At 36.4% G+C, this 14,508-nt stretch overlaps 1 protein-coding gene across 1 annotated transcript in view; it reads right to left on the bottom strand.

The window, feature by feature from the left end:
- LOC134530044 (ubiquitin domain-containing protein 1) overlaps nt 1-14,508 on the bottom strand; it is a 42,551-nt gene that overhangs the window by 17,570 nt on the left and 10,473 nt on the right. The window contains exons 2-3 of the mRNA XM_063364581.1: nt 12,820-13,056; nt 5,015-5,137 (exon numbers count right to left, since the gene is read on the bottom strand). Of these exons, the coding sequence (XP_063220651.1) occupies nt 5,015-5,137; nt 12,820-13,056 (360 nt within the window). The remainder of the gene's footprint in view (nt 1-5,014; nt 5,138-12,819; nt 13,057-14,508) is intronic.

Genomic DNA, 14,508 nt, shown 5'->3' with positions numbered 1-14,508 from the left:
ATTATTTACAGAAACTAATAAATAAATAAATAAATAAATAAATAAATAAATAAATACAGTTTGTTCTGGGGTGGCAATCCTTTTAAACTGGAGTTGTATGTTATAAACAAATATTGTCTTGTCCAGTTCCCTGGTTCATCAGCCTTCGCACACTGGAGCTGCCAGATGTCCTAATCAGAAGGAATCCAGCTGTTAATTTGCATGTGCTATTGTATCATTGTAAGCAGGTTTGAAACATCCTCCGACAAAGGTACCATCACAAAACATTTCAAACCTGCACTCACTGTTTTTCTAGAAGCAGTTTTCTCTGTGATTTTTTTTTTGCATGTCACCATGGCATGTTTGGCCACGGGTGTATGGGTTTACTTGTTACATCACACCGATTTGGTGATTTTCTGGAAGAAAATGAGGTGCCTTTCAAAATGTTCGAGATCATGAAAAAACTATGTTCAAATAAATCCAGCACATACGAGGTTCCTGGGAGGCATCATCCAAGCCTCAACCTGACTGTGACCCGGCTAATGTAAGTCGTACCAATGACTCTTCATTTAACCTTAAATTATTTATTTCCCAGTCTCAAGGCTTTCCCGAAGCTAGAGGGTAATGATCTGTCTTAGCCCTTTCAAAGAAAGCCACACAAGTGCAAATCTTGCAATGGTTACATTCAGCTGTTGAGCGAGAAAGTGGCTCAAAATTACTCCTTTCAAAAATTTAAAAAAAAGTTTGTTGAATTGTTTTGTCTGCCACAAGCACTGGAAAACTTTTAAGTGTGAATTAGTTTTTTAGATGCAATCTCGGTGGTGACATATGCAGAGGTGCTTGAGTTACTGCTGTCAAAAACTATAAACTGATGCAAGTTTTTTCAGACATTGTGTCTACTTCGGTTGTGCAACACAACACCATTCTTGCCCTTGTGTCGATAACGTGTGTCGCACGAGGCCGCGTGCACAGCGGGTCCCGCGGAGTGATACCTGATTCAAGGACAGTTTATGAGCTTTGGAATGGTTGAGCTGAACAATTGTTAAGTTTGTCTGCAAGTGAATTAAATACAAAATAAATTTGCAAAAAAAGTTATTTTACTAGTTTGATCTGCTACGATGCAATCCCTGGCCGGGTGCTGAATCCGGCACATAGCAACAGTTGCCTGATGCCTTCCAACGCTTTTTCCCACAGTCTCTGAGCTCTGTCCCTCTCATCATCGGCTACACTATTGCATCAACTTCCCAGACAAAAAACCATGGCTAGAAAAATTACATACAGAAGAAATTAGATTGCAGTTCTTATTTACGCACAAAGACACACAAGCAATAAAAATAATATATTAAAGCACCAAAAAATGTAAATTGACACACCAACATGTAAAAATAGATTAAAGGGCTTATTCACTGCAAAGGTAGCAATTCCTTAAAATAAATGGTAACGCATGAGATAATATAAATTATGATTATAAAACAACTGGTGAACTTATAACTGCTTCCTAGAAAGAATAACAAACTGTTACTTAAATTGTATGAAAGAAAACTAACCTTAGCATTTACTATAAGATAACTTAATAAAATGTAAATTTAACAATTTATCAAGTACAATTTACTATAAGATAACATAACAAAATTGTAAATTTAACTATTTATCAAGTAGGAAGGTTGCTGTTTAAAATATGAGAGTAGCAATCAACAGACAATTTTAAGAAAAGACAGCATTGGTACAAATAATACAGCAAACCATAAGGGCACATCCAAAATTATAACAGTGCCAAGGATAAAAACAGTTTACACATAATAACAATTACTAACATAAACAATAAAAATCCTCTCCAGTATCTTTATTGTTTCAGTACTATAAAACACGTTCCCAGATTAAATTAATCATAGAGAACCTTCCAGACAGTAATCTCCCCATTATGAATTTTGAGTTCCAAAAGTTCCTTTCCACTTATCAATCTTATCTTTTTACTACTCACTTTTAGTAAATCACTTTCATACTGTGTAACAGTTCGCTTTATGAAATAAAAAGCAAACTTCCGTTGAAAGTTTTTTTTTTTCGAAAGACGAAACAACTGCATCCAATCACATTCAAACAGTTCTATCCCTCATTCAACTAGTACATCCGACTTTCGAGAATTGCTCACTACTCGGGCGATGAGAATTATCAAAAAATAACGTAGACTAAGTCTTTTCGCAAAATCTTTCTGGAAGTACACGATAAGTGTGTGGCCACCAATCTGACCTCCCCTGGCTAACCGCAGTAGCCACGAGCCGAAATGCCGACGATGATGGTCACAATTTATAATTAAATGTTCGAAATAACAAATAAAACAATAGGTTAATCTTTTAAGACTCCGGCATGGCTCTAACCACCGACGTTTAATTATTTCTCCCAAACTTAACTACATTTTTTGTGAGACGCCGCTGAAACGCGCCTTCGCAGTGCTACGATCGACAGACGACTGGTGAACTCATGGCACTGTGTCCTTCACACAGGGAGGAGAAGTCACATGACCTCACCGACCAATCACACATGCACTTCATTCACACTACAAATCACAAGCCAATAGGAATACAAGACATAAATTGAAAACAGTTTTCTATACACAGAGCCAGGGACTTTACATTCTCGTTCTCTCTCCCACACCGTGAGACAGCAGTTATCACTCAGTTCCCATGACTAGTGAGGAGTCCTAGCTTTTGTCTCTGTTGGCAGGGAATCCCAGTGTCTGTCTCACTCTTTCTTACAAATCTCATATCCCTCTTTATCTCTATTTACATCCGCCACAGACACAGTTCCTTGTTATAGAACCATTATGCAATATGTTAATGAAAGTTAAAAACAGCAATCATTATTCAAATTACTTGACAAAATTACACTTATTTAGAAAAACCTGAAAAGTAGGCCAAAACAGGCAAAAATCCAGTACAACGGCTTATTTGTGAACAATTACATAGAAAATAGTAATGATTTAAAATGTCTGTTAAAATACAACGTACATTCTTAAAACACACAGCAAGTGCAAATATCAACCCTTAAAAATGGTAAAATATCACTAGAAAAGCTTTTCAAGAACTGTAAATATCAGGCAAACCTTATTTACAACATATATTAATATCCATAATGTCTGCTTATACTCATTCAGAATACATATACTATATACTGCTCAAAAAACATTGACTTATTAATACTTACATATACAAAAAAGAGTTTAAAAGAAAATGATTTAGCTGGGAGGGCAGTGGCCTTGCAACGTTACAACTGGCTGTAGAAAAAATATATCTAATAAAATTTGTAATAATAAAATTTTAATACACAGATATGTTCTCTTCTTAAGGTACACAGCCCTTAAAAATCTTATTTATTAAGAAACTAAAAAAAAATTATGATACTATCAGCTAGTCCATTTTCTTCCATGCTCAACATTATTTTATTGGTTTTATACTGCAATAGAGCCTCCAGTCTTTTCACGTAACAAATCAAAGCATTAGTTTTAGGTCATGGCTTCTGTTTATTACACTAGAGTCCCGTTATAGCGAGGTGTCACGGTTCCGGGTTTGATCCTCGCTATAACCGTGTCCTCGTTATAACAGAATTGGACAAATTTTGGCCCCCAAAAATTAAAATTAACCGAAAATAACATAAAAATTGTGTTTAAACCTGTATAATTGGAAAATAACAGGTTATATTAACGAAATCTTAATTTCTGTGAGCAGATGTGTGAATTCTCTTTAAAACGATACCCCATAAGTACGGATGTGATCACCGATTGCGTCAAAATAACCAGAATACCCTACCATCCACGTAAGTATAGCATCTCAGCCCGCAGCCGACGCAGCATTGTCCTGCTATCTATTGTCGACGCGGGCAGTCTGCTGGCGGCCATGTTGGTTCGGGATGTTGCTAACAGGTGGTGCTAGTGTAGCACGATGATTTAATTCCTTACAAAAAAGCAGGAGTGCGTCTGCGGCAACGCACGTACGCCTCAAACGAAATAGTCGCTGGAAAACTATACTTTTTTCATTTAAAGAAACCTGTCAACTTTTTTTGAAAATAAATTTGGGATTAAACTCAAACCATCACCACCCCTTTCCCGGACAGATACCGCAACAACTGACCGAAACAAAAGTTACAAGAAAACTGCCCTAGCGATTCGGAAATAAATACGGTAGTGCCTACTAGAGGTGTAAAAGTAACGAAAAAATGTGTACCAGTATGTATTCGTTACTATAACAATTAGTACTCGTTACTATCGTTACGTTACTCGTTACTTCTGATACCGCATAACATGCTATGTTATGTTGCAGCAACGAATCCAGTCGTATTGCGTACGCGTACAGTATGCCGTCGCGTAAATAATAATAAATAGAATATAAACAATTAACAATGTTTGATAATAGTTTTTGTTAACCAAGAAACAATTAAATCTCATTAGAGTGGCTTTTTAATATTATCTCTTTTAAGATAACAATAAAAAAACGTGAAAATACGCGATTATAAAAACAAAAACATATTTCTAATTTGTAAAAAATACTTTCTTATGTTGTTTCTGTTCCAATCTCAAACTTTGTCTACACACGGCAGACGGCACAGATAACTAACGGAAGTTTGATAAAAGAAAGAAAGAATAGGATTCTATTTTTAAAGCCACGCACTTAGGTGGCGACTGCAAGGCTGAATAATGTGACAGGCGTCAACGGCAAGATGTCTAATAGCGAGCGAGAGGGGTGGAGATAAAGCAGACAAATAACAAAAGCGCGCTTCAAGCGCTCACGCCGTAAATTCCTCAAAAATACCTCGTTATAGCCGTGTTCTCGCTATTACCGTGCTCGCTATAACGAGATTCTACTGTATTTATTATTACAGCAGAAAGCTGCAGCTTTAAACGTAAATTTTTTATTTTCGCCCATGTTTGTGTTAAATTTTATCTATGTTCCTGCTAAACAATATTTGCTGCCAAACACCTCTTGGATGAACTTGCTCTAGGAATTGCGGGAATAACGCCGGGGCATGCCACTTGCACACGCACCTGAGCACTCGGCCGGGGAGTCCCGCCCACTGTCCTCCTTCACTATGTTGATCGGGTAGGACAGGCAATACACAGGCACTTGGTAGCGCGCGCCCAGCTCGTCGTAGCACTCCGTCAGGAAGCCTGCAACAGCCCAGCGCCACCAACACTGCTCTTACTACCAGCTTTATTCTCAACGTCATGATTCAAACTCATTTCAGGAATTTTGGAATAGTTTATGAGTTCTCAGATCTATTTTTAATGAGTGTAAATTTTGTCCAATTGGTTTTGTTTAAGGTACGGTACAATCGTGATTTAAATTAGTTAATTTGTGAGGTATTTCTCTATGCCAGTACAATGTTTATTGAATGTGATGTCGTTGGTAGAAAAAATAAAGTTTTTGATTTTAGAAAATATTAAATAAAACTAATCAACTTGAGTGTTCATGAGGTGAAACTACAAAAAAACATGTATAAAACAGAACCTCCTAACAAGGTACATATGTTTCAAGAGCACATTATTAAGTAAGGGTACTTGTCTTTATACCAAAATAAAGAAGATAATCATTCAAGAAGGCTCATAAAGGTAAGTTCTCACTATTTATCACTTTACTGTGAGCAAAAAATGTATGTTTCAGATTTTTGGAATTTCAATACACATGTGTGTATGTATATATGTACAGGGACTGGAAGTAACGCGCTACTAGTAACGACGTTATTTGTAACAGTTACTTTTTATGGTAACGATCGTGGTAACGCAATATATTAGGTTTTCAGTAACTGTAACTGAATTACATTTTTCTGCCTTAAAGTAACGATAATTGTCGTTACTTCTTGTGTTACATTTTTTTAATGTATTTCTTATTGAACGAACAACGATTTGTTGATTTTTTCAATCCCAGAACGAAAATCCCGACAAGCATATTATTTGCGATGGTATTGCTTGTACTTGTAAAACTGCTGTTGGCTAGCCTGCGCTCGTATTTTGATTGTCATTTATTTAATATTTGCGACATGCGGGTTTACTGCTGTGCTGTTTAATTAATTAACCTACCTGTGCACATGAGCGAAAGCAGTGACATAATCGAATGAAACGAGAAGCCTAGAAAGCAGTCCAGAATTTTCGTTGCCGTGGCCTTCATGTTATCTTTAAAAGATTTGTGCAATGGGAGTGCATGACTTGATGTAAGTTTTTGGACATACGCCATTGCTAAGAACTTTTTCTGTTGAAGAAAAACTAATAAATAAAATAAATAAATAAAAATAAAAATAAAAATACTCAAAAAAAGATACAAAAAACACACAAAATTAAGCAAACAATTGCTGTTGTCAACAAGGATATGAACACCACAAAATATTCCGAAACAGGAATATGGTCAGCAAACAAAGAAAAAACAAAGAAAAATGTACTAAGAGAACGAAAAAATCCCCACAAATGATGACAACACAAAAATATTGAAACCCAAAATAATTCAGCACAACAGTTGAAGCGAGACAAAAAACATGACAAAACGAAAAAACAAACAAATACAATAGTTTTACCTAAACAGAAACAAGCGACGTTTCGGGAACTGTTATCTGCTCCCGTCCTCAGGCAGAGACGCACATGGCACGGAAACACAGGTGCGACTGAGAAGGGGCTGGAAAATGAGGGTATTTATCAGAGAAAGGGCTACATCTTGCTCAGCCAATGACAGACGGGCTGTCTCCCCATTGGCTGTGCACCATGTAGTTAAAGCGGATTGGTTATGGTGGGTTGAGTATTGGCTATTGTTTTGTGCTGCAGGGATGTTTCTCTCTTTATCAAAGGGATCCACATATTTTTTAATTCAATGCTCTGCTGGCTGAAAATATTTTTATTGCTAATAATGAAGGCTGATTCTTTGATTTTCCTTTTTATTTTATCGGATTCCTGTATGAGTGGTGTGGAGTCTTCCCAGAGAATTTTGTGGCTATTTTCCCATGTATGTTCAGCAAGTCTGGATTTTAGGGTTTCACCCTTCTTGCAGTTGTTTTTGTGTTCTTTGATTCGGGTGGATAGAGCTCTGCCAGTTTCACCTATGTACATGTGGCCACATTCACAGGGGATTTGATACACACAGTTGTGAGTTTGTAATTTTTCTGTGGCTGGTTTCACCTTGGTAACAATACTTTTAATAGTAGATTTAGAATGGAATGCTGTTTGAAGTCCATATTTATTTCCTAGGCGTCTTATTTTTTCTGAAAGCCCTTGAACATATGGAATAACTAGGGTTCCTGCAGGTTTCTCAGTTTCTGTGGATTTGAGTGTTTTGTTGGATTTCAAATGCTGTTTGATGGTGTTGACAGGGTAACCATTGGCTATGAGTTCTTTTTTTATATGATTGTGTTCAACCGCAATAGATTTCTCATCAGAACAAATAATCTCAGCTCGGTTGGTTAGTGTGTGAATTATGCCAGTTTTTGTTGTTTTGGGATGGTTGGATGCAAAATTAAGGTATTGGCCTGTGTGCGTAGGTTTCCTGTATACTTTTGTTTCCAGGCTGTTGTTTTTTCTGCTGACTAGTACATCCAGGAAAGGAATGCTACCTTTGGTTTCTTTTTCATATGTGAATTTTATTGATGACCATATTCCTGTTTCGGAATATTTTGTGGTGTTCATATCCTTGTTGACAACAGCAATTGTTTGCTTAATTTTGTGTGTTTTTTGTATCTTTTTTTGAGTATTTTTATTTTTATTTTTATTTATTTATTTTATTTATTAGTTTTTCTTCAACAGAAAAAGTTCTTAGCAATGGCGTATGTCCAAAAACTTACATCAAGTCGTGGCCTTCATATTCTAATTTTTTCGAAGTTCGGTCCACTGATAAAAGTAACCTTATTGTGAAGTGCTTGTTGTGTGGTGCTGCGAACAATTTTGTAGTGTGAACTAATTACTCAATGTAATTTAAGAGCTATTTAAATGTTTTCAGTTTAAATAAACATATATCTTTACTAAACACAATATGTTATATTAACTTTTAATTATAACAATATTATGTATCACATTTTTAGTTTTTCACAAAGTAACTGTTAAAGTAACTTACAGTTACTTTTCTCAGAACTGTAACTGTAACTGGTTTATTTTCAGTAGTTAACTTGTAGTTGTAACAGGGTTACATTTCCAATGGAGTATTTGTAACTGTAACTGAGTTACTTTTTAAAAGTAACTTTCCGGTCCCTGTATATGTAATTATATATCTCTTCTATAAAGTAATCCATATTGTATAGTCTGGATCATGCAAAATAATTGCTACTCCTTGACAGATCCAAAGTCAGGTAAAATAATTGGACAAAATATCTGATCACTAAAACCATACAAGACAACTTTTACAACAGTGTGAGCATACAAACTTCTAAAGGAATGGGGCTGCAAACAGAGAGAAAGGCTATAGTTTAATGAGGCTTTAATTTTATTATTTTATACCTATGTATAGGTAAGGAAGCCACCAGAGTTGCGAGCACATTTGTTGAGCAGAAAAGGTCCTACATGAAAGGTTTTGGGTATTAGTACTGTTACTAATAAATACATGAGATTTGTTTCTTTTGGAACTAAAAGCTTTCCCTTATTTATAAAAATAAAAAAAAAATAAAAAAACTAAAGTTTTCAAGCTGTAACAGTCCCAAATTATAATTTACTAAAGAAGTTACTGTATACTCTAAGCCTGAATTTCATGGATAAGTAGAATCTCGTTACAAAGTACATCAATAAAGCCTCAACTTTTATACTTAGTAATGAACATACTTTATTCTGAAAGTTACCTTTAAACCTTGTATTTTTGAATTTTTAAAAATAAAGTAGTAGGGGATCAAATGTTACATTAGCTTGGAAGCAAATATTTGTAAAACAACAAGAATTAAAAAAAAATTACTGAACCATGGTTGCTACAGAAATAGAATCTTATAATTCCCTGACTTTTCCCTGTTTTCCAGAAATTTAAGAGAAAAATTCCCTGACTTTCTTATGAAGTTCATACCATAAATATTAACGTGCATATGATTAAATGTAATATAAAAATTTCAACATGAGGTAAAATAAGGTTTTTTTATTATGTTATTTTGACGGCAGAATTGTGAATGTGTTTTTTTTTTTCCTTTGACATGGCTGGTGAAAGCTCTTCGGCCCATATTGCTGAATTGAATACTTTTGTAGCACAAAGTGCAGTACGCAGAATTTATGTTTTTAGCAGAGTGTTTGATATGCTGAAACTGTGACTACTTGAGCCAATTCTCCTTAAAAGTAGTTTTCTTCGACATCTCTAAGCTAAAAAAAAGTACATATTAATATTTTCAGGTTAGGTTAAAAAATTATTGTTTACGAATTCTTAAAAAAATATTACTACACAAATACAAAAACTATTACAAATTCACACCTAGCAATATAACGGGCCTACTTAGAGAATTACAATAGCAGCATTACAACATGCAATACTCTTACATTCTTACAATGTTAACTAATGATTCTGGGGAAAAACATGTTCAGTTATGCATATTTTTTTTATACACAATGTAAGTGTCACGCAACAGAACTCACGGATTATAATGGTTGAAAAAAAAAGTAATTAAAAAAATAGTTAGAAAAAATGCAAAAACATAACCGCACACAAAAGCCACGTGTTTTCGTATCAGCTTGGTAGTTTTCAAAATGAGAATTGGTATTGCTTCTTTATCAAAATGCACTTTATTTTCTTATGATCGCATCAAAAACTAACTTCACCTGAAACAAAGCCTTTAAATTCACGTAATAAGCTTTGTATTCATCTTATTCCACGTGAAAATAGCCTTCAAAAGATAAACGACGCCATGCCCGTTCTGTAGTTCACTGCATGGAACGGAACAAAACACAAAGTCTCAAGGGCAAATTAAAAAGGATCAAAACACGAATAAATGAAGGCCGGGTTCGCTAGTGAACAAACGAGTGCCTGGATTGGCCAGAAGTTATGGTGGGTGGTTGTAACAGCCTATTGCAACGGACAATCGTAGACCAAGTAAAAAAAAAAGTTGCAGTTGCTGTGTGCCTTAAGCAGCAGCCTTTTAGCGGAGTCGTTCGGTAGCGGTACGAGCGCATCAAAACAAAGCTTTGTTTGAATTATAAGCAACTTTAAAATTTCCAGAATTCGTAGAATTTTCCCTGACATTTCCCGGAATTCCCTGACCATTTTAATTTCCCTGACATTTCCCGGTTTTCTAGTCCTGTAGCAACCATGTGAACTTAATACAGTAGCCTAAATTCTAGGCCAACATATACAAAATGACAAATGGGTTAAACTATTTTGCAGATATGTACATTTATTGGGATAGAATTCCCTCGTCATCTCCTAGGCGAAGTCTCTTGCGACCAGCAGATAAAGATGACAGTTCATACAGTTTAATAATTTTTTCGCGATCTTTTATTATTGTTGACAGTGTAGTGGGAACCAAACCAAACGACCGTGCCACATCTTCATTTTTCCTGACGTTGTCAACTTCTTTTAAAATTTCCACATTTTCCTTCAAAGTAAACGGCTTGCGTTTCTTTTTATCTTTTTGGCCATCCATCCTGATTAAAATAAAATATTCAATCAACAATATTGTTTTCCTCGTGCCACGTCAAACGTAAACAAACCTCTTATCCATAGATAACCATAGCTCCGCACTAGTAGTGTGAGTCGAGAGCATGGCTGTGCCAGGCAACATTCCGACCTTCATGGCAAAACAAAGCGTGTCGGCCATGTTGTGACACCAAAAAGTTCAAAAATTAACCTGCATAAATTAGCATTATTGGATTTTCTATTTTGTATATAATTTAAAATATAATTTTTATTTAACGTTTGTATCTGCGGTAATTGAAACTTTTAAAACGTGCTCTATAAATAACCAAAAGATGGCGCAGCTAAAAACAATTGTCTTGAAGAGGGGCGAGACAGCAATCGATTGTTTAGATCGTCTCGTGCACTAAGTGTGTGATCCATGGAGGAGGACGAATGGCGCATTATACTGTACTATGATTCTATGAATCGTTGATACAATGTTTGTTTACGTTTTAGGTTTTATACTTGTTAACGATTCTTGAAAGTGATAAAAATAAATTTTAATGTACATTTATATTAAAAAACCCCTGCACAAAATCAGTAACTATCATGTAAAATTTTCCTGATAACTGGAAAAGAATGGTCGTTGTATTGAAAGGTAGGATACGTTTTTAACGTTAAAGTGAAATATTTTTTCATTGTTTACATAGGTGTTTTGAGCGGGAATTTAAAATCATACGTTGAACTGAAAGATACGTTATTCTGAAATACGTTGTAACGGAATTTCACTGTAATTGCATAAATCTAGCGGAGCTTTCTGTAACTATTTGTAATCATTATAAGAATTTTGGAATAGTTTATAAGTAATTTAAGGACAATGTTATTGTGTGTAAAATTTTGTGTTCGGAGCCTATTGTGTTTTGTTTAAGTAAAGTATCAATCATGATTAAAATTGGTTGGTTTGTCTCTACACTAGTGCAATATTTATTAAATGTGAATGTTTTGGAAGAAAAAAAAAATGTTCTAGAGTTTCGAAAATATTAAAGACTAGCTGCCCAACCAGGCTTCGCACGGCTATACTAATGGAAAAAAAAATTAATCCACATCTCCCATTTACAGTAATGGTAAATAAAAGAAATTCAGTGAAAATTTATTACAATGCTGTATAATGTACCGGAGAGAAAATGAATAGCACCGATGGTTTCCCGACTCGTGCACGCAACGTACAACTGATGTACCAGTACTTCGCTATGGCAGTCTACAGGCAGATCACTCTTGCGCCGCTCATTATACATGCCCCTCCTTGTGGGTACGCCACTACCGCGCGATGCCCGTTGCCATGGAGACGCAGAAGGCATGAAAATGCAAAATCCTGTTTTCATGCAAACAAAGTACCCACTGCTGCCTGGTTTTAACCACCCATGGGATCTAATTTTCGGAAAATATCATCCTGCGTAACATAAGAAACATTACTGTGAAGTTTCAAATCTGTAAAATATATATACTTGAAAAAAAGGGCAATAAAAAAACAAATTAAACACAGAGAGAGGAAAAAAAAAAACAATAGTTTAGGTTTGCGATTTAAAGTGATAAAAAGTATTTAAATACGAATTGAACTCTAATGAGGGTACTGATTGCTTCGTTGTTAATATCACACGGGTGTTTTTTACTTGTATGGAAAAATTAAGAATGATAAGGCATCTAGTGCGTGGCAACAATGTTAATAGGCAATCTAGCACCTGCGGCATTGTCAACACACACTTCGTACGTGTACTGCATGTTGTATCTAACCCCCTCCAACGCATTTGATTCTAAATTGGACTTTTAGTAAGGATCCCTAATGTTATTGATAATATAATATAGCCTATAGCCTTCCTCGATAAATGTACTATACAACACTGAAAGAATTTTTCAAATCGGACCAGTGGTTCCTGAGATTAGTGCATTCAAACAAACAAACTCTTCGATGACAAATTTACTTGTGTATAAACCAAAATTATGTAATGCTTGATATTATTACAGATAGCCTCCTATTAAGATAAACATGTTTCAAGAGCATATTATTAAGTAAGGGTACTTACTGGTCTTTATATTTAAATGAAAGATAATCATTCCAGAAGGCTCATAAAGATCATTTCTTCACTATTTATTACTTTACTATGACCATTAATTTATAAATTTTAACATACCATTGGCACCCACAATCTTTATAACATAAAAAAACTATATAAGTGTTAACTAATGGCACAGAAACATGTGAACAGGTGAACAGGTGTAGATATAGAGGCGAAGTGGTCACCATTAGGAACGGACACGTTGGCCCCGTCCAGGATGGCCTGGGCCAGCTCGTAGTCGGAGGACTCTGCTGCTACCGCCGCGGCCCGCAGCGCGTCCCAGATCTCCTTGCGGCCCTCGAACGCCGGGGCCGTGTCCCAGAACTCATCGCGCTTGCTGCGCAGTTGCCCCTCCGTCAGTGGGACGTCCGACTTCCAGCGGATTGTTTCGTGACACAGAGGGTGGTTTTTTCTGGTGCTTCCTGTGTGCACAAAGTCAACAGTGACACAAGTCTCTTAATAGTGAAGCTTAAAAGTCCAATGTCTGAAGGCTGTTTCAATGTTATTTACTGAAGATGTATTTTAATTTTTTTTTTTCACCGAAAAGTTTACAGATATTGCAAAAATGGAATAAGTCATTGAATTTGTTGTGAATCACATTTTTTTCCCTCTCTTAATGCATAAAATCTGCTAAGAATTATTGTGGCATCTAACAAGGGTTTTTGTGTGTGTTGACGCCTACCGCCAATGCTCCTCTATGTCGCATAGACCGCTATGCCTTATCAACGTCTCACGAAGGCGCGCGCACCGGAGTGTAGAAAGTGCAACGGGGCGAACGCCAGGTAACAAGTGCTACGTCGACGGAAGGATCCGGCCGGGTGTGGCATATCCCTCCGCCGAACTACAACAAATGTAATGTATGTATTTTTTTCCACAGGATATTATTAGACATTATTTTCATTATTTAACACTTCATTTTCTCCAAAATTATGTTTCACAGTGCGCCTTGTCCCAAACCTGCCCGGTTCAGTTTCCCGCGAAAATCAAACGTTTCCGCGCGCGCGCGGGGGGGGGGGGGGGGGGGGGGGGGGGTTGCGCGCGGTGAGAGCGGCAGTATTCTTCCGGAGCTCATAGAGGCCGGCAGCCTCCGCACAACACAGGACCAGCAATTCTTATTTTCACTAGTTTCAATAGTTGTAATTTTTCGCAAACCTTTTTCTTTCAGTTCCGTGGTCGGCCTCGACTTACCGAGTGGTATTTAACTTAATCATTCAGTGCTCCAAGACGAGCGTTTGTTGTGATACGTAATTGTAATTGTGGAATGTATTTTTGATCAGGATTTTAGTGTGTCATGTTAGGGTTTGTTTTTGTAATCACCGCATCATGTCCAAGTGTATGACCTTACCGGGTAATAAAATCGTGAGCCGCCACTAAGTGAGTGGTAGCGCGTGCTACGATTCAATTTTGGACAACCGTTACAGCCAGGACGGGCAGCACTATGTATAGGGCTGTGCCGTCATAAATTAATCAGACATCAGCCGGTATTTTCTTGTTCTTTTCAGGCGTCCCGAGTGGCCATAACAGCTCGGGGGGCCCTACTGCGTTGAACCACTACCTCTAGCCACAAGGCCGATCCTACCCTGAGATCCCGAACAATACTAAAATCACGTAAATTTTCATAGAGGTAGCGAGCGGGGTTCGTGTCAATGTGTTCAGAATAATTTTTGTTTTTCATATTGATATCAGTTGTGGTTTTCATGAGACAGCCAGTTTTATTCAAGGGCACCTGGGTTTGAGAAAAGAACTTTCAAATGAATTGTCATTTTCTGTATAAAGTTTGTTTTGAGGAATCAAACATACCCATTTCACCAAAAATGTTTATTTATTTACTAACTAGCGTAAATAAAATACAGATGTAAGTACAAGTTGTGTAA

The sequence above is a fragment of the Bacillus rossius genome, chromosome 3 (assembly GCF_032445375.1).
Source record: "Bacillus rossius redtenbacheri isolate Brsri chromosome 3, Brsri_v3, whole genome shotgun sequence".
Lineage (NCBI taxonomy): Eukaryota > Metazoa > Arthropoda > Insecta > Phasmatodea > Bacillidae > Bacillus > Bacillus rossius.
The sequence above is the reverse complement of the archived record's forward strand: the minus strand, read 5'-3'. Positions and strand labels throughout refer to the sequence as shown.